We start from the raw sequence: 19,715 nt of genomic DNA, 5'->3' as shown, positions 1-19,715 counted from the left end.
ATTTTATTTTCTGAGACAAAGCTCCCTGCTCATGGAGATCATTGCGTCTTTGACCTTCAGGCCTCTTGAAGACCCTCAATACCACGACCGAGGAAATGGAAGCCGTGAGCAAGGCAGGCTTGGGGATGCTGAAGTTTGTTGAAGCTGTGATGGGCTACTGTGATGTTTTTAAAGAAATCAAGCCCAAAAGAGACAAGGTACTGCCCATCTGTAAGCCCTGCTCACTTCTGCTAAAAGATCATTTTGGAGTCAGAATGAATGTGTCCACAGCCTTACTGGAAAAATTCTGGCAAGGTTCTCATCTTAAACCACATAAATATTTTTCCCCAAGTACATACAGCGCTCGTTTAGATATCATGTGAACGGACAGAACCAAAGGCTGACAGATTTTTTTTAACTTTTAATTTTATATTGAAGTGTAGCTAATTTTTATATTGAAGTGTAGCTAATTAACAATGTTGTGATAGTTTCAGGTGGACAGCAAAGGGATTCAGCCATACATACACATGTATCCATTCTCCCCCAAACTCCTCTCCCATATAACATTGTGAAAGATTTTTGAATAAAAGAGGGAGGACTAATGCAGGGTTTCTTATCCTTGGCACTATTGCCATTTTGGATTGAATCTTTTTTTGTTTTGTGGAGCTGTCCTGGGCATTGTAGGATGTTGAACAGCATCCCTGACCTCTGCCCACTAGATGCCCCCAAGTTTCAACAACCAGAAATGTCTCCAGACATTGCCATGTGTCCCTTGGGGGAGGCAAAATAAGTCCCTGTTGAGAACCACTGGGTCAAAGCAACATACAGAAGACACAACACAAAGAGAATTATATAAGGTTGATTCCATCATTTTGAGACTTGTGTGTATTTATTTATTTTTGCTGTGTAGGATCTTAGTTGTGGCATGCAGGTTTTTCTCTGTGGCTCAGCAATGGTAGCACTCCAGCTTAGTTGCCCCTAGGCATGTGGGATCTTAGTTACCCTACCAGGGATCGAACCCATGTCCCCTGCATTGGAAGGTGGATTCTTAACCACGGAACCACCCGGGAATGCCCGAGGCATAGTTTGACGTTGCCTTTTTTGAGGATAATTTATTTTTATTTACTTATTTTTTTAAAATAGAATTTTAACTCAGGACTTTGTCACTCAGAAAACTTAGAACCCGTAATAGGACTGGTAGTATCTTCAGTGCAGGGCTCCACTGGTGACTCAGAGAAATTTGCCTGCGATACAGGAGACGCCAGAGATGAAGCTTCCATCCCTGAGTCAGGAAAATCCCCTGGAGGAGGAAATGGCAACCCACTCCAGCATTCTTGATGGGAAAATCCCATGGACAGAGGAGCCTGGTAGGCTACAGTCCACTGGGGTCACAAAATAGTTGGATACGATTGATGTTACTTTACACACAAACACATACACAATCTTCAACGCATTTTTTTGAGTTTTGGACTTAGATTCACAGGGTCCTCTTACTGGGACCTTAATTCACATGAAAATTAAGTTGTCTGCTAACTCAGTACAGGACAGCTGTTTTTCTAACGGGATGTGGGAATTTACATTAAACCATTGAAAAGGTTCCTAAGAGGAGAAGCCACGTGCCTTGCTATGGGTGGCCCCAGAGGATAGGGACAATGATAGAAATGCAGGTGGAGGAATTCCCTGGAAGTTCAGTGGTTAAGACTCAGTGCTTTCACTGCTGTGGGCTTGGGTTCAGTTCCTGGTTGAGGAACTAAGAACCCACAAGCTGTATGGCAGGGCCAAAAAAAAGAAGCAGGTGGACATAAGCCAGGTGTGAGACTGTCTTATCCCCACCTCACAACTGTCCTCTTGCCCACTGTTTTGGAAATTGTCTTCACTTAGGTGGCCAGGCTGGAGCGGAATTTTTACCTTACCAAACGTGAGCTGGAGAAGATCCAGAATGAGCTGGCAGCGATCCAGAGGGAACTGGAAGCTCTGGGGGCCAAATATGAGGCGGCCATACTGGAGAAGCAGAAGCTGCAAGAGGAAGCCGAGATCATGGAGAGACGGCTGATCGCGGCTGACAAGCTCATCTCGGGGTTGGGCTCAGAGAATATCAGGTCAGCCTGAGTAATGGGCCCCCCTGCTAAGTGGCTCTAAGCCACACTTTGAGGGGATTCTTTAAAAATTAATATTTATTTGTTTGTTTCTTGGTTGCACTGGGTCTTAGTTGTGGTATGTGGGATCCAATTCCCTGACCGGGGATCGACCCAAGGCCCCCTGCATTGCAAGCACGGAGTCTTAACCACTGGACCACCAGGGAAAGTCTGAAAACTTTGTGGTTTGTGAGTGAACATCAGCAACAGAATTTCTCGCCATATGGAATCTTTATTCCACACTGCATTTTGAGCTGAAAACCATGTGAAAAAGTTCTGATTTTACTATTATCATGTCTAAGGTGGATGATGCCTGTTTTATAGATTCTTTTTTTTTAATTAAGATTTTTTGATGTTTAAAGTCTTGATTAAATTTGTTACAATATTGCTTCTATTTTATGTTTTGGTATTTTGGCCATGAAGCATGTGGGATCCTTGTACCCTGACCAGGGATTGAACCCCCTTGAAAGTCAAAGTTTTAACCACCGCACCACCAGGGAAGTCTCATATATATATATATACATATATATATATATATATATATATATATACATATATATATATATATATATATATATCTTCTTTTAAAATTAGGTCTCTAGTGTTATTTATTGAATGACTGTTAAGTAGAGGCAGTGCAGCGGTGGAGACACGGAGAAACTAGTGCCCTGGAGCCTGGGAATGTTTGTTTCTTTTTTTAAATTTTAATTGGAGGCTAATTACTTTACAATATTGTAGTGGTTTTTGCCATACATTGACATGAATCCGCCATGGGTGTACATGTGTTCTCCGTGTACATGTGTCTCCCATCCTGAACCCACCTCCCTCCCCATCCCATCCTTCAGGGTCATCCCAGTGCACCAGCCCTGAGCACCCTGCCTCATGCATCGAACCTGGACTGGCGATCTGTTTCACATATGATAATATACATGTTTCAATGCTATTCTCTCAGATCATCCCACCCTTGCCTTCTCCTACAGAGTCCAAAAGACTGTTCTATACATCTGTGTCTCTTTTGCTGTCTCGCATATAGGGTCATCGTTACCATCTTTCTAAATTCCATATATACGCATTAGCATACTGTATTGGTGTTTTTCTTTCTGACTTACTTCACTCTGTATAATAGGCTCCAGTTTCATCTACCTCATTAGCACTGATTGAAATGTATTCTTTTTAATGGCTGAGTAACATTCCACTGTGTATATGTACCACAGCTTTCTTATCCATTTGTCTGCCAGTGGACATCCAGGTTGCTTCCATGTCCCGGCTATTATAAACACTGCTGCAATGAACATTGGGGTACACGTGTCTCTTTCAATTCTGGTTTCCTCAGTGTGTATGCCCAGTAGTGGGATTGCTGGGTTATATGGCAGTTCTATTTCCAGTTTTTTAAGGAATCTCCACACTGAACAGAATGTTTGTTTCTCGATGACTTTTAACCCCAAGTCCCTTCTGGACCTGTCTGGAGGAGGACCTTCTCTGTTGCTGGCGCCCCTTGTGGCTGGTTCACTCCTGACCTTCACTTTTAAGCAGGTGGAGCTGTTTGATGCTTACGGGCAAGAGGATCACTGGGCCATAGATGGTCCACTGGACGTGATGCAGTTTCTAACCTGAAACCTGTAAAAACGTATGGAAAACGCTGGAAAATATTGTTTGCTTGTGGGAAACAAATCATTTTCAGTATGTCTAAAATAGGGCTTCCCTGGTGGTTTAGTGGCTAAGGCTCTGTGCTCCCAATGCAGGGGGCCCGGGTTCCATCCCATGTAGCTTCCTGTGTAGGTCAGTCGGTAAAGCATCTGCTGGCAATGTGGGAAACCCAGGTTGAATTCCTGGGTCAGGAGTTCCTCTAGAGAAGAAAATGACAACCCACTCCAGTATTCTTGCCTGGAGAATCTCATGGACAGAGGAGCCTGGCGGGCTACAGTCCATGGGGTCTCAAAGAGTCGGACACGACTAGGTACTTTCTTTCTTTTGGGTTCCATCTCTGGTCAGGGAACTAGATCCCACATGCCGCGAACTGAAGAGTTCCCATGCCCCACAAAATCCCATGGCCTGATGAAGGTTGGGAAGACCCCATGCGCTGCAATGAAGACTCGGCACAGCCAAATATACACTAACAAATAAAATCTAGAAGACTTCGGCCGCTTACCAGAAGAGGCCAAATGAAACACCTGCTTTCTTTTTTCTTGGTCAGAATTTTGTCACCTAGTAGCATAGGGGCTCATGCTCTGCTGGCATGTTTGTAAGCTATTGGTTAGGCGTTTGGAAGCAATTTGATTACAACTTAATGCACATCTTTGAGACCAAATGTATCCCCCAAACATTTATCGAGGCCCCTGTTAGATGCTGGGTTCTGCTGAGCACCTGGGATTGAACAAAGCCTTTGAAAACATTGGGTTCGCTAGGTGGGGAACTGGCAAAGTGAGCCAATGATCTCTGTTCTCAACAAGAAGAGTATCTCAGGAAATGTTTCCTTCTGGAGAGCCCCCTCCTGGCCATATGTCAGACTGGTTCTCCTAGAAGGTTCCTTTGGGTTGTGCCGGAAGGCGATGACTCAGGGCAGCCCCTGCCTCCCGTCTCCTGTGCCAGGTGGCTGAATGATTTGGATGAGCTGATGCACCGGCGGGTGAAGTTGCTGGGTGACTGCCTGCTGTGCGCAGCCTTCCTGAGCTATGAGGGCGCCTTCACGTGGGAATTCCGGGATGAGATGGTCAACCAGGTGTGGCAGAATGACATCCTGGAGAGGGGGATACCGCTGAGCCAGCCCTTCCGACTGGAGAACCTGCTCACGGACGACGTGGAGATCAGCAGGTGAGGGTGACCCCGAGCTGGGAGGACCCGGGGAGCCTTGGGGCAGTGTGCCGAGCTGGCGGTGTGCCTGCCTGACCCGCCTTCACAGAGACTGCCGGGCGCGGCTGACCGCCCAGCTCACCTGATCTGGATGCTCCCGGTCAGTTCACAACTCAGCCGGAAAAGTCCCCATTTCTGCTGTCACTGTCCCTTCCAGGTGGGGCTCCCAGGGGCTGCCCCCTGATGAGCTCTCGGTTCAGAACGGCATCCTCACCACCCGGGCCAGCCGCTTCCCCCTCTGCATCGACCCCCAGCAGCAGGCCCTCAACTGGATAAAGAGAAAAGAGGAGAAGAACAACCTGCGGGTACGGCTGCCCCCTCCCTCCATGTCCTCGCCCTCCTGCTGCCCTGGGGCCCAGCTCTCTTCTCCCCAGTATTCCCGAGCCTCCAGCAAAGCCAAGCTGAAATGCCACCATCCCGAGGCCCCAAGCAGACTGTCTCCTTCCTGGGCCCTCCACCCCATTGAGTCTTGGAGGGTGGCTTGTGAACCACCTTGAATCTGACGCTGCCCTTTGCCCTGGTGGCTCAGACAGTAAAGAATCTGCCTGTACTACAGGAGACCCAGGTTCAATCCCTGGGTTGGGAAATCCCGTGGAGAAGGGCATGGCAACCCACTGCAGTATTCTTACCTGGGAAATCCCATGGACAGAGGAGCCTGGTGGGCTACAGTCGATGGGATCAGAAAGAATCGGACACAACTGAGTGACTAACACTTTCTTTGCCCTGTATGTTGCCTCCCAGGCTGTGAGCAACCTAGAGGCAAAGTCAGTTCAGTCAGTTCCATCACTCAGTCATGTCCGACTCTTCGAGAGGCTCCCCTGTCTATCACCAGCTCCTGGAGCTTGCTCAAACTCATGTCCATCGAGTCAGTGATGCCATCCAACCATCGCATCCTCTGTCGTCCCCTTCTCCTCCTGCCTTCAATCTTTCCCAGCATCAGGGTCTTTTCCAGTGAGTCAGTTCTAATCAGGTGGCCAAAGTATTGGAGTTTCAGCTTCAGCATCAGTCCTTCCATTGAATATTCAGGACTGATTTCCTTTGGGATTAACTGGTTTGATCTCCTTGCAGTCCAAGGAACTCTCAAGTCTTCTCCAACACCATGGTTCAAAAGCATCAATTCTTCAGCGCTTAGCTTTCTTTATAGTCCAACTCTCACATCCATACATAACTACTGGAAAAACCGTAGCCTTGACTAGACAGACCTTTATTGGCAAAGTGATGTCTCTGCTTTTTAATATGCTGTCTAGGTTGGTTATAGCTTTTCTTCCAAGGAACAAACATCTTTTAATTTCATGGCTGCAATCATCATCTGCAGGAGTTTGGAGCCCAAAAAATAAAGTCTGTCACTGTTTCCATTGTTTCCCCATCTATTTGCCATGAAGTGATGGGTCCCGGATACCATGATCTTAGTTTTCTGAATGTTGAGTTTTAAGCCAACTTTTTCACTCTCCTCTTTCACTTTTTTCAAGAGGCTCTTTAGTTCTTTTTTGCTTTCTGCCATAAGGATGATGTCATCTGCATATCTGAGGTTATTGATATTTCTCCTGGCAATGCTGATTCCAGCTTGTGCTTCATCCAGCCCAGCATTTCACATGATGTATTCTGCATATAAGTTAAATAAGCAGAGTGACAGCCTTGATGTACTCCTTTCCCGATGCGGAACCAGTCTGTTGTTCCACATGCAGGCGAAAGCAGTACTTTATTCATTTTGCATCTTGCCAAAGCAGTGCAGGGCTGGGAGGCCTTGATCACTTTCTTTTTGGAGGACAGGGGAGGGGCTTGCTTGAGATAAAATTTGCCTACCATACAATCCCCCCATTGGAAGCATACAGTTCTGTGGGTTTTAGTATATTTCACACCAAGTTGTGTAACAATCACCGGGACCAGTTTTTATCATTCCCCCCAAAAGATACTGTGTCCTTTAGCCATCAGTTCAGTTCAGTTCAATCGCATAGTCATGTCTGACTCCTTGTGACCCCATGAATCGCAGCACGCCAGGCCTCCCTGTCCATCACCAACTCCTGGAATTCACTCAGACTCACGTCCATCGAGTCAGTGATGCCATCCAGCCATCTCATCCTCTGTCGTCCCCTTCTCCTTTAGCCATCACCACCTCCCAAACTTTCATTTCCCCTCCTGCCCACTCACCCACCCCCAGCCTCTGACAACCACTGATATATCATGCATCTCTATAGATTTGTGTATTCCGGGCATTTCCAGTGAATGGGATCATACAGCCTGTGACCTTTTGTGACTGTCTTCTTTCACTTAGCAACATGTTTTTCAAAGTTCATTTTCCCTGCTTAGCAAATCCAACATTTTAAAAAGACTTTGTTCAAGTCCAGGGCTCAGCAGAACCCAGGATCTAACAGGGGACTCGATAAATGTTTGAGGGATGCATTTTGTCTCCAAGATATGTGTTAAGCAGTAACCATGGTGTTTCCAAACACTTAATCAACACGTACTGTAGTGTGTAACAGTACTTCACTCCTTCTCAGGGCTTAATAGTAGTCCATTGCGTGGATGGACCACAGACTGTTTATCTCCATATCAGCTGATGGACACTTGTGTTTTTTCTACTCTTTGGCTGTCCTGAATAGTGCTGCTGTGAACATTCATGTGCAAGTTTTTTGTGGGCATGTGTTTTTAATTTTCTTGGGTGAAATCGCTGGGGCTCAGTTACTGAAATAATGAACAAATTCATGATTTAAAAAAAAATCTTTTCCTTATTTTTTCTGGTCTTGCTTCCTGGTATGTACATGCATTTAGAAGAAGCATCCCAAGGTCAAGGGAACATCTGTCCCTAAACTTCACATATAGCTATTGTGGGATAAGTATCATTAATGCAGGAATATTTCTGACATCCCTCTTCCCTGAGTCTGCCAGAGAGGTTTGCAATTGCCAGCCCACTCCTAGCCCCCAATCCGACTCCTATCCCCATCCTATCTCTTTTTTTAAAAATAGATGCTATAGCTCTTATTTCATCTATTCATTTTGGGCTGCACTGAGTCTTTACTGCTGCCCGAGGGCCTTCTCTAGATGCGGTGAGCAGGGGCTACTCTCTAGTTGGGGTGTGTAGGCTTCCCATTGCAGCGGCTTCTCTTGTTGTGAAGCACGGGCTCTAGGGCTTGTGGGCTTCAGCTGTTGCCGCTCGCAGGCTCTAGAGCAAGGGCTTAGTAGTTGTGGCACATGGACTTAGTTACCCTGCGTCATGGGGCGTCTTTCCAGGCCAGGGATCAAACCCGTGTCCCCTGCAATGGCAGGTGGATTCTTATGCACTGGATTACCAGAGAAGTCTCCCATCCTACGGAGAAGGCGACGGCAACCCACTCCAGTACTCTTGCCTGGAGAATCCCATGGACGGAGGAGCCTGGTGGGCTGCCGTCTATGGGGTCGCACAGAGTCGGACACGACTGAAGCGACTTAGCAGAAGCAGCAGCAGCTCCCATCCTATGTCTTAAAGAGGGAGGGTTCAACTTATGCAGTGAGAGGCTAAGTACACCAATGTAATAAAATAGGGTAGAGAGAAAGGGAAGAGGAAGCCCCAGGGGCTGGAATAGAGGAAGAGTCTTTACAGATGCTTTGAGGAAAGAGATCAGGAAGCAGTTGCAAGGTTTGGAGGGAAGGGAATAAAAGAGAGATTAACGCAAACATTTTTTGCGTTTTGTAGGCTCAGTGTTTGGACTCTTTGCGAGGTTTTCTGAGAAATGCGATGAGATTCTCTCCTGATCACTTTGTTTTTGGCTGTGCTGGGTCTTCACTGCTGCGTGGGCTTTGCTCTAGCTGCGGCCAGAGGGGGCTCCTCTCTAGCTGGGGTACACGGGCTTCTCATCGCAATGGCTTCTCTTCTTGCACTGCACAGGCTCTAGGGTGTGGGGGCTTCAGGGGCTGTGGCTCCGGGGATCTAGACTGCAGGCTCAGTAGCTGTGGAGCATGGGCTTAGTTGCTCCATGGCACATGAGTTATTCCTGGATCAGGGATTGAACCCGTGTCTCCTGCCTTGGCAAGTGGATTCTTTACCACTGAGCCACCGGGGAAGCCCAGAGGTGGATTCTTAATCAGAACCACTGGGGAAGCCCTCTCCTGATCACCTTTGGCTGCTGAACTGTGCTTTCGAATGAGGCTGCTCGGAGCCTGACCCTCATGGATTTCTGGGTTTATACGGGTTCCACACCCTGCTTCTGTCCCTCCTCTGTTTTCCTCTCTGCCTCCCTGCAAGGTGCTCACACATCCACTGCCACCTCCAAGGATTTTTTTTTTTCCCCTTGAATTTGGCAAGTCAGCTGATTCTCAGCCTTTGCCTTCCCTCCCTTGCAGGTGGCATCCTTTAATGACCCCGACTTCCTCAAGCAGCTGGAAATGTCCATAAAGTATGGGACCCCCTTCCTGTTCCATGATGTGGATGAGTACATCGACCCTGTGATTGACAACGTCTTAGAAAAAAACATCAAGGTCTCCCAAGGACGGCAGTTTATCATTCTGGGAGACAAGGAAGTGGACTATGATTCGAATTTCAGACTGTATCTGAACACCAAGCTGGCCAACCCCAGATACAGCCCTTCCGTGTTTGGGAAAGCCATGGTGATCAATTATACTGGTAAGGATATGCAGAAGGTCACTGTCAAATTCAGGTGGAGACACAGTCGGAGCTGGAGGCTCTCATGGGGCTTCATTTCGTTGTGAATCATTCTCCAAGTCAGATCTTTCATAGTCAGCCCTTCAGTTCTTGGGCTTCCTCTGGTGGCTCAGCAGGTGAAGAATCTGCCTGCAATGCAGGAGACCTGGGTTCGATTCCTGGGCTGGGAAGATCCCTTGGAGAAGGAAATGGCAACCCACTCCAGTATTCTTGCCTGGGAAATCCCATGGACAGAGGAGCCTGGTGGGCTATAGTCCATGGAGCTGCAAAGAGTTGGACATGACTGAGCAACTGAGCACACACGCCTAGAAGTTCTTAATGAGGAAAGAACATCTAGAAGGTTCTGGGGCCCTGTAGAAGGCAATGAGTTATGTGTCTTGAGACGTGATAAGTCTGGACCACAGGACTCAGACATTCACACTCGGAGACAGGTGAGACCCCTCTCTGCTGGGGCAGAAAGCTACTCTCTGTTTGTGTATTTAAATATATGGCTTGGTTTTAGGTTTCCTTCTTCCTCTAAGTTGAATTCTGTTAGGAATCAAACGTCATCTTCCACATTTTCTAGATGGTCACACAGGTTCCTAGATGGGTTAATCGAGTTTACGTAGGCTTTAGGGGATTCCCTGGCAGCCCAGTGGTTGGGACTGGGCGCTTTCACTGCCAAGGGCTTGGGTTCGATCCTTGATTGGGGAACTGAGTACCCAAAAGCCATGAGGTATGGCCAAAAAAACTGGGTTATGCTTTCAGCAAGGGTCCCCCCAAGTGTAGGAGCCCGAATTTGATCTTAATACATCATCTCTCTTGCTGTTTACCTCTCCATGTAACAGCATCTCTGTTTCAATCTGTCCAATATTTTTCACTTGGGGCTTTATAATGTTTTTAAATTAATTTTTTTTTAACTGAAGGATAATTGTGTTGGTTTCTATCAAACATCAACATGAATCAGCCATAGGTATACACATGTCCTTCCCTCTTGAACCTCCCTTAAGAATGGTTTTGATAGAAGAGTGAGTCCTCATGTTCCTGAGATGCTGGGCCCACCCTCCTGTCATCCCAGGCACCACCGTGAAGGGGAGAACACACAGGGACCAGCTTCTTGGGGGGACGGCAGTAAAGGGCCTCCCTCTGTCCCCCACAGTCACACTGAAAGGCCTGGAAGACCAGCTGCTGAGCGTGCTGGTGGCCTATGAGAGGCGCGAGCTGGAGGAGCAGAGGGAGCACCTTATCCAGGAGACGAGTGAGAACAAGAACTTGCTGAAGGACTTGGAGGACTCCCTCCTCCGGGAGCTGGCCACCTCCACGGGGAACATGCTGGACAACGTGGAGTTGGTGCAGACCCTGGAGGAGACCAAGTCCAAAGCTATGGAGGTATGAACTGCAATGGAGGGAAAATACTTCCATCCTGGCCCTGGAGTCCCAGGGGTGTTCCCAGGGTCCCCTGTGCCTCAGGTCAACCTCTTTTAGTCAAGAGTGATAGAAAACCCAGCCCCACTTGTCTTAAGTCCAAAGAGAATTTATCTTCTTAGAAAACAGGAAAGTCCAGAAGGGCTTCAGGCAGGGCTGGATCCAGGACTCCAAATATCATTAAGACACAGCGTTTCTGCATTTCTGGGCTGGACTTTCTGCTGTGTTGGCTTCCTTCTCTGCCTCCCTGTGGAGCCAAGCTTCCCTCATGGTCACAGGCTGGGTCTGTCCCTTTACTTTCCCCGAAGAGAAGAGTGAGAATCTTCTACATCACATGCTCACCCCAAATCACTCCCATGGCCTTGGGATGCCGCGTGTGGATTAGTGGGACCTGAATCACATGCTGCTTTCCTAGAGATGGGGTTGAGCCCCACATATGAATGAAAGGAGGAAATCGTGTCTCAAAATCAAACTCAGTGACGGTTATTAGAAGAAGGGGGCACAGGGCCATAGGAGTCAAGCCACAGACACTTATCTACACCTCGAAAGGGGGTGGGAGCCCTTCCTATGAGCACCTCCTGGGTTTCTTGGCTGCCACCCTCTCCCTCACTCCCGGCTTCTTACTTTTTGCCCCTAGTTCGTAAGTCTTTCTGGTTATGGCCGTAAGTGGCAACGTGCACCTCTTCTTTAGGTATCAGAGAAGCTCAAGCTGGCGGAGAAGACAGCCCTGGACATCGACCGGCTGCGGGACGGCTACCGGCCTGCCGCCCGGAGGGGGGCCATCCTGTTCTTCGTGCTGTCGGAGATGGCGCTGGTTAACTCCATGTACCAGTACTCCCTGATTGCCTTCCTGGAGGTCTTCGGCTTGTCGCTCAAGAAGTCGCTGCCTGACTCCATTCTTATGAAGCGACTGAAGAACATTATGGACACATTGACCTTCAACATCTATAACTATGGCTGTACAGGTCAGTACCTCTTTGCAGTGATTAGGACCAGTGTGCCCTGTGTATCTGTCTGTGTGTCCAAATGTTTTCTTCTTATAAGAACACCAGTCAGATTGGGTGAGGACCCACCCTAAACGCCTCATTTTATTTTTTTTTATTCATGTTTATTGGCGCACAGTAGCTGTACAACGCTGTGTTAGTTTCAGGTTACGGCCAAGTGAATCAGTTGCATATATCCACTTTCTATGATTCTGTTTGCACGTAGGTCATTACAGAGTATTGAGTAGAGTTCCCTGTGCTAGACAGGAGGTCCTTATTAGTTATCTATTTTATACACGCCTGTGTGCATGTTAAGTTTCTTCAGTCGTGTCCAACTCTTTGCGACCCTATTGACTGTAGCCCTCTAGGCTTCTCTGTCCATGGGGATTCTCCAGGCAAGAATACTGGAACTGGTTGCCATTCCCCCCTCCAGGGGATCTTCCTGACCCAGGGAGCGAACCCACATCTCTTATGTCTCCTGCATCAGCAGGTGGGTTCTTTGCCATTAGCAGCACCTGAGAAGCCGTTTTATAAATGTATGTGTATGTCCATCCCAATCTCCCAATTTATCCCTCCCCACCTCCTCTCCCCCTTGGTAACCATAAGTTTGTTTTCTATATCTGTGGCGCTTGTGCTGATTTGTAAGTAGTTTCATTGGCACCATTTTTTAGATTTCACATAGAAGTGCTCTCATGTGATATTTGTCTATCTCTGTCTAACTTATTTCATTCAGGATGGCAATCCCTAGGTACATCCATGTCTGCAAATACTGTTATTTTGCTCTTTTTTTTTTAATGGCCAAGTAACCTAATTACCTCTTAGAAGTCCTGTCTCCAATTCTGAGGTATGGGGGATTAGGGCTTCAACTTATAGATTTTTAGGAGACACAATTCAGCTCCTACCAGTTGGGCAGGAAAAATGTTGAGGATTATTGTTCCTATGGGAGAAGGCAATGGCACCTTACTCCAGTACTCTTGCCTGGAAAATCCCATGGACGGAGGGGCCTGGTGGGCTGCAGTCCCTGGGGTCTCGAAGAGTCGGACATGACTGAGCGACTTCACTTTTACTTTTCACTTTCATGCATTGGAGAAGGAAATGGCAACCCACTCTAGTGTTCTTGCCTGGAGAATCCCAGGGATGGGGGAGCCTGGTGGGCTGCCGTCTATGGGGTCGCACAGAGTTGGACATGACTGAAGCGACTTAGCAGCAGCATTGTTCCTATAGGTCTCACTTAAGTAAACAACCCTTCTAACACATATAAAGTAGAATTCAAATCTCAGATTTTGACTTATACTTTTTTTTCCAGGTCATATTTTTTTCTGGTTAAAAAATTCTAACACATAAAGTAGAATTCAAATCTCAGATTTTGACTTACACTTTTTTTTTTCCAGGACATATTTTTTTCTGGTTAAAAAAAAAAGAACTCTATTGTTTTGCATCTTCCTATTCATAAAGAATCTGTTGATGGAATGAGCCTACTCTGTCATAGAGACTGGCCAAATCTGGCCCACTGTATGCTTTTGTAAATTAAGTTTTATTGGCACACAGCCATGCCCATTTCTATACATATCCATCCATGGTAGCTTTCACAGTACAGTGGCAGAGTTGAGTAGTTATGACAGAGACTGTCTAGCCTGCAGAGCCAAGATAATTCACTCTCTGACCCTTTATAGAAAGTTTGCTAATAGCATCTTCTTCTGTAAGAGTTTTGCTTTGAGTTTTGGGTAATTGACTAGCACTTCGTTCAGAAGGTGGCTCTGAACCTCCACCATGCTGCCCTTCATCAGCTTGGGGACCCCCCTCCTCTTCCCAGGAGGATGTGGTTAAGTGCTGCCCAGAGGCATGACCATTTCTGATACATACAAGTGAGGGTCACTGCCCACTGCACTTTGAGCATGACTGTCAGTTGAGTTCATGTATCTTTTGTTTTTTGGCTGTGCTGGGTCTTAAATGTGGTGCTAGGGCTCTTCACTGCGGTGTGCAGACTTCTCCAGTTGCAGCGCGTGGACTTCTCTCTAGTTGTGATGGGTGGGCTAGGTTGCCCCATGGCATGCGGGACCCTGGTTTCCTGACTGAGGATTAAACCTGTATCGCCAGCACTGGAAGGCAGACTCCCATCCCCTGGACTACCAGGGAAGTCCCCAGGGTCAGTTTTTGCACTCAGATATTCATGGATACCAAACGCAAAGACGGTTAAATGCACCTAACTGTGCAGTTGAGGTGTTTCATCTCATTTCTCTGAAATTTAAGCAAGTCGTGCGTAAGATACCCAGTGTTTAAATGCATTTATTTTATCCAGACCCATCTGTTGTTTCTCTTCAGGGTTGTTTGAGAGGCACAAGTTACTTTTTTCTTTCAATATGACTATCAAGATAGAACAAGCAGAAGGGAGAGTCCCCCAGGAAGAATTAGATTTCTTCTTGAAAGGTAATGAGCTTGTCTCGTTTCATGCTTTTCAACTCCCTGGACCCACAGTGCACATGCATATGAGTTTGTTTGCTAAACAACAGTAGTTTTCCATCCTTAAAACCTGACTTCCAGTAGCACTGCTTTAGTAAATATCTCAGTTGACAATTCTAGCCACAGATATGGTTCGAGTTAATTTAGAGCAACCAGGCTCTGCTTTAAGGCTACCCTGAGACTGGAAGCCACTCAGAGCTTCCTGGCTGGAGTCACGGACAGTGACGAGGAAGCCAATGCCCCCGTCTCTTTCCAACCCATTTTGAGAAGTGAATTTCCCCCCGAAGTAAGAGAAGTCCCAGGACAGAGATGCTTACACTTCCTGGTATGTTGATGTCAGCTGATTACGTCTCTCCTGTTGTTATTAGGAAACATTTCCCTGGAGAAAAGCAAACGAACCAAGCCCTGTGCTTGGCTGTCTGACCAGGGATGGGAAGATATCATGCTTCTATCAGAGATATTTCCGGACAACTTTGGGAATCTTCCTGCTGATGTGGAGAAACATCTGACTGTCTGGCAGGAGGTGAGCTCATGTTCCATTTCTGCTTCTTCCCTTCCTTGCGTGTTGGCAGTCTCCATGCTTAATCTGTAGCCTGACTCCTTACAAGTGAGAAGATATGTCTCTGAGTGACTCATGCAGAGGGTAGCCAAGGCCCTCCACCTACCTGACGGAATCCTCCTTTATCTGGTTCAGCTAGTTTTGTGGGAGAACCATCCATCTTTCTGTCCCTATGTTTACCTCTCTGTCCATCCACCCTTTCATCTATCCATCCATCCATCGGTCCATCTGTCTACCCATCCACCCATCCATCCATCCATTTCCATTTATTTATTAATATCTGTCCATCCATCCATCCATTTGTCTATCTGTCCATCTATCCATCCATCCATCTATCTGTCCAGCCAGCCATTCATCCAAGACACTTTCTGAGCCTCTGCGAATTGACTGTGTCCATTGATGGGCACTGTGGACTCAACGACTCAACAGTGTTATAATAAGACTCAGTTCCTTTCTTTCTAAAGTTCATAGTTTTGGACGATAAAAAAAAATGACAGAGCTACCTAAAATCACCTGTAAATTTCATCCCTTTACAGAGGCTTTTGGGACCTTCACCTAAAAAAGGGGCCCTATCTCATTTCTGAGTTGATGCCACCGTGCATATTCTTTGCTTTCCCCAGTGGTATGACCTGGATTCCCTGGAGCAGTTTCCATTCCCTCTGGGTTACGATATCAACATCACCCCTTTCCAGAAGTTGCTTATTTTGCGCTGCTTCCGTGTGGACCGGGTGTATCGGGCTGTGACCGACTACGTGACTGTAACAATGGGAGAGAAGTAAGTGAGCTTGTGTCTGCTTGGTCCTTTCTGTGGGGCAGGATACCTAATGTTACCGCCTCCTGGGCTCACAGATGGCAGGCGTGGCCAGCTCCAGAGAGCGCAGTTTGGTAGCCACTCAGGAACAGCGCCGTTCAAGAGAAATACAATGTGAACCACTTTTGTAAGTTCAAGTCTTCTGGTGACCACATTCAAAAAGGAACAGGTGAAATTAATTTTAGTAACAGTTATCATAAGCACATAACTATAGAACATTACTATATAACAATGTTATATATAAAGAATAAGTATTAATAGTAAATAATTGTGTGGACAGGGGAGGCTGGCGGGCTACAGTCCATGGGATCCCAAAGAGTCAGACATGACTTAGCAACTCAGCAACAACAAGTAATAGTAAATAAGTGAATTTAATTATTAAATGATACAAATGGACTTATTTACAAAACAGAAACAGACTCACAGACACAGAAAGCCGACTTATGGTTACCAAAGGGAAAAGGTGGGGAGGAGGGAGAGATAAACTAGGAATCTGAGATTAACATATACACACTATGATATATAAAGTAAACAAACAACAAGGACCTACTATATAGCACAGGAAACTATATTCAATATTTTTTAATAACCTAGGTGGGAGAAGAATCTGAAAAAGAATATATATATGATAACTGAGTCACTTTGCTGTACATGTGAAATGAACACAACATTATAAATCAACTATACTTCAATAAAAATTTATAAAAAAGAAACAGGTGAAAATAATTTAAATGCAGCATTCCAAAGAATAGCAAGAAGAGATAAGAAAGCCTTCTTCAGCGATCAATGCAAAGAAATAGAGGAAAAGAACAGAATGGGAAAGACTAGAGATCTCTTCAACAAAATTAGAGATACCAAGGGAACATTTCATGCAAAGATGGGCTCGATAAAGGACAGAAATGGGATGGACCTAACAGAAGCAGAAGAGATTAAGAAGAGGTGGCAAGAATACAGGGAAGAACTGTACAAAAAAGACCTTCACGACCCAGGTAATCATGATGATGTGATCACTCATCTAGAGCCAGACATCTTGGAAAGTGAAGTCAAGTGGGCCTTAGAAAGCATCACTATGAATAAAGCTAGTGGAGGTGATGGAATTCCAGTTGAGCTATTTCAAATCCTAAAAGATGATGCTGTGAAAGTGGTGCACTCAATATGCCAGCAAATTTGGAAAACTCAGCAGTGGTCTCAGGACTGGAAAAGGTCAGTTTTCATTCCAATTCCAAAGAAAGGCAATGCCAAAGAATGCTCAAACTACTGCACAATTGCACTCATCTCACATGCTAGTTAAGTAATGCTCAAAATTCTCCAAGCCAGACTTCAGCAATACGTGAACCGTGAACTCCCTGATGTTCAAGCTGGTTTTAAAAAAGGCAGAAGAACCAGAGATCAAATTGCCAACATCTGCTGGGTCATGGAAAAAGCAAGAGAGTTCCAGAAAAACATCTATTTTTGCTTTATTGACTATGCCAAAGCCTTTGACTGTGTGGATCACAATCAACTGTGGAAAATTCTGAAAGAGATGGGAATACCAGACCACCTGACCTGCCTCTTGAGAAATCTGTATGCAGGTCAGGAAGCAACAGTTAGAACTGGACATGGAACGACAGACTGGTTCCAAATAGGAAAAGGAATACGTCAAGGCTGTATATTGTCACCCTGCTTATTTAACTTTTATGCAGAGTACATCATGAGAAACGCTGGACTGGAAGAAACACAAGCTGGAATCAAGATTGCCGGGAGAAATATCAATCACCTCAGATATGCAGATGACACCACCCTTATGGCAAAAAGTGAAAAGGAGCTAAAAAGCCTCTTGATGAAAGTGAAAGAGGAGAGCGAAAAAGTTGGCTTAAAGCTCAACACTCAGAAAACGAAGATCATGGCATCTGGTCCCATCACTTCATGGGAAATAGATGGGGAAACATTGGAAACAGTGTCAGAGTTTATTTTTTTGGGCTCCAAAATCACTGCAGATGGTGATTGCAGCCATGAAATTAAAAGATGCTTACTCTTTGGAAGAAAAGTTATGACCAACCTAGATAGTATATTCAAAAGCAGAGACATTACTTTGCTGACTAAGGTCCGTCTAGTCAAGGCTATGGTTTTTCCAGTGGTCATGTATGGATGTGAGAGTTGGACTGTGAAGAAGGCTGAGTGCCGAAGAATTGATGCTTTTGAACTGTGGTGTTGGAGAAGACTCTCGAGAGTCCCTTGGACTGCAAGGAGATCCAACCAGTCCATTCTGAAGGAGATCAGCCCTGGGATTTCTTTGGAAGGACTGATGCTAAAGCTGAAACTCCAGTACTTTGGCCACCTCATGAGAAGAGTTGACTCATTGGAAAAGACTCTGATGCTGGGAGGGATTGGGGGCAGGAGGAGAAGGGGACAACCGAGGATGAGATGGCTGGATGGCATCACTGACTCGATGGACGTGAGTCTGAGTGAACTCCGGGAGATGGTGATGGACAGGGAGGCCTGGTGTGCTGCGATTCATGGGGTTGCAAAGAGTCAGACACGACTGAGCGACTGAACTGAACTGAACTGAACTATGGACTATAGCCCTCCAGACTCCTCTGTCCATGGAATTTTCCAGGCAAGAATACTGGAGTGGGTTTCCATTCCATCCTCCAGGGGATCTTCCTGACCCAGGGATTGAGCCCGAGTCTCTTAAATTTCCTGCATTGCCAGGAGGGTTCTTTACCACTGGCGCTACCTGAGAAGCCTGGTATGGAGGCTTCTCCGTTTGCCTCCTTGGCTGGCACGTGATGGAAATGAGTGAACAAGACTGCATAGGGACAGGGCAAACTGGAGCGGCCAAGTCCTGGCCAGTAGCCCCTTAACCTCTGCTGACTGATGCCAGGTGGTGGTGGGGACCCAGATTTCTGACTCTTCAAAGCAAACTACAAATTTGAATTTCTACACAAAATCTCTCAATCTTTATGTGCTGGCAACTAATTTTTAAAAACCTTGATATATTGGCCATTCAGGACATGCCTGCGAATCTGCTGGTGTGGGACCTCTGGGTTCAGTGCCCAGGGCATGTCCACCTGCAAGGCTAGCCTGTCACAAGAGCAGCTGTGTCACCCAGCTCAAAGCAGGTCTCCTGAACCCAGCCTGGATGTATCAGGCTATACAGAGAGGTCCCTGTGATCCAGGAGCTGACCATCCAGTGAGTAAGATGTGTGTGAACACCGGATACCTAACAAGGAAGGCTGAGCAAAGAATGACACCAGAGAAGTAGTCAGAGGTTCTGGATGCTGGCAGGCAGAGTGCTGGCCACACTGGCCCATCCCTGCCCAGAGCTATCCTCCCAGGAGCGTTTTCCAGTTGTGTTTCTTCCCCTAGGTACGTGCAGCCCCCGATGATCAGCTTCGAAGCCATCTTTGAGCAGAGCACCCCCAACTCGCCCATCGTGTTCATCCTGAGCCCTGGCTCGGACCCTGCCAGTGACCTTATGAAACTAGCCGAGCGCAGTGGTTTTGGAGGGAACCGCCTCAAATTCCTTGCCATGGGTCAAGGTCAAGAAAAGGTAGATCGTTGTTGGAAGCAACAAGCCCTAAACGTGCTTGAGGTGCCTGGAATGAATTCACGAATGCCTGGCTTTAAGCCAAGAGTGCCACCCACACACCAGCACCATGCCTTTCCGGTCTAAGGAGCAGGAATCAAACGTCACAGCAATGATGAGAATGTGAACAGTAGTTAGCTCTAGAGCTGACCTTCTGTGATCACCCGGGTTTGCACCCTTATGTTGCAAACAGTATGTTCTATTTCCAAAGCACTTTCTTTTTAAAAATAATTAATTAATTAGGCTGTGCTGGGTCTTAGTTGTGGCATGCAGGATCTTTAGTTGTGGTATGTGGGATCCAGTTCCCTGACCAGGGCTCAGATCTGGGCC

The 19,715-nt window shown here is 46.5% G+C and overlaps 1 protein-coding gene across 1 annotated transcript in view; it reads left to right on the top strand.

Moving 5' to 3' along the window:
• Positions 1-19,715, top strand: part of DNAH10 (dynein axonemal heavy chain 10) — a 159,102-nt gene that overhangs the window by 129,595 nt on the left and 9,792 nt on the right. The window contains exons 59-69 of the mRNA XM_052654682.1: positions 61-197; positions 1,861-2,078; positions 4,704-4,925; positions 5,122-5,269; positions 9,282-9,561; positions 10,739-10,968; positions 11,696-11,969; positions 14,310-14,414; positions 14,816-14,970; positions 15,627-15,781; positions 19,166-19,349. Of these exons, the coding sequence (XP_052510642.1) occupies positions 61-197; positions 1,861-2,078; positions 4,704-4,925; positions 5,122-5,269; positions 9,282-9,561; positions 10,739-10,968; positions 11,696-11,969; positions 14,310-14,414; positions 14,816-14,970; positions 15,627-15,781; positions 19,166-19,349 (2,108 nt within the window). The remainder of the gene's footprint in view (positions 1-60; positions 198-1,860; positions 2,079-4,703; positions 4,926-5,121; positions 5,270-9,281; positions 9,562-10,738; positions 10,969-11,695; positions 11,970-14,309; positions 14,415-14,815; positions 14,971-15,626; positions 15,782-19,165; positions 19,350-19,715) is intronic.

The sequence above is a fragment of the Budorcas taxicolor genome, chromosome 17 (genome assembly GCF_023091745.1).
Source record: "Budorcas taxicolor isolate Tak-1 chromosome 17, Takin1.1, whole genome shotgun sequence".
Taxonomy (NCBI): Eukaryota; Metazoa; Chordata; class Mammalia; order Artiodactyla; family Bovidae; genus Budorcas; species Budorcas taxicolor.
The sequence above is the reverse complement of the archived record's forward strand: the minus strand, read 5'-3'. Positions and strand labels throughout refer to the sequence as shown.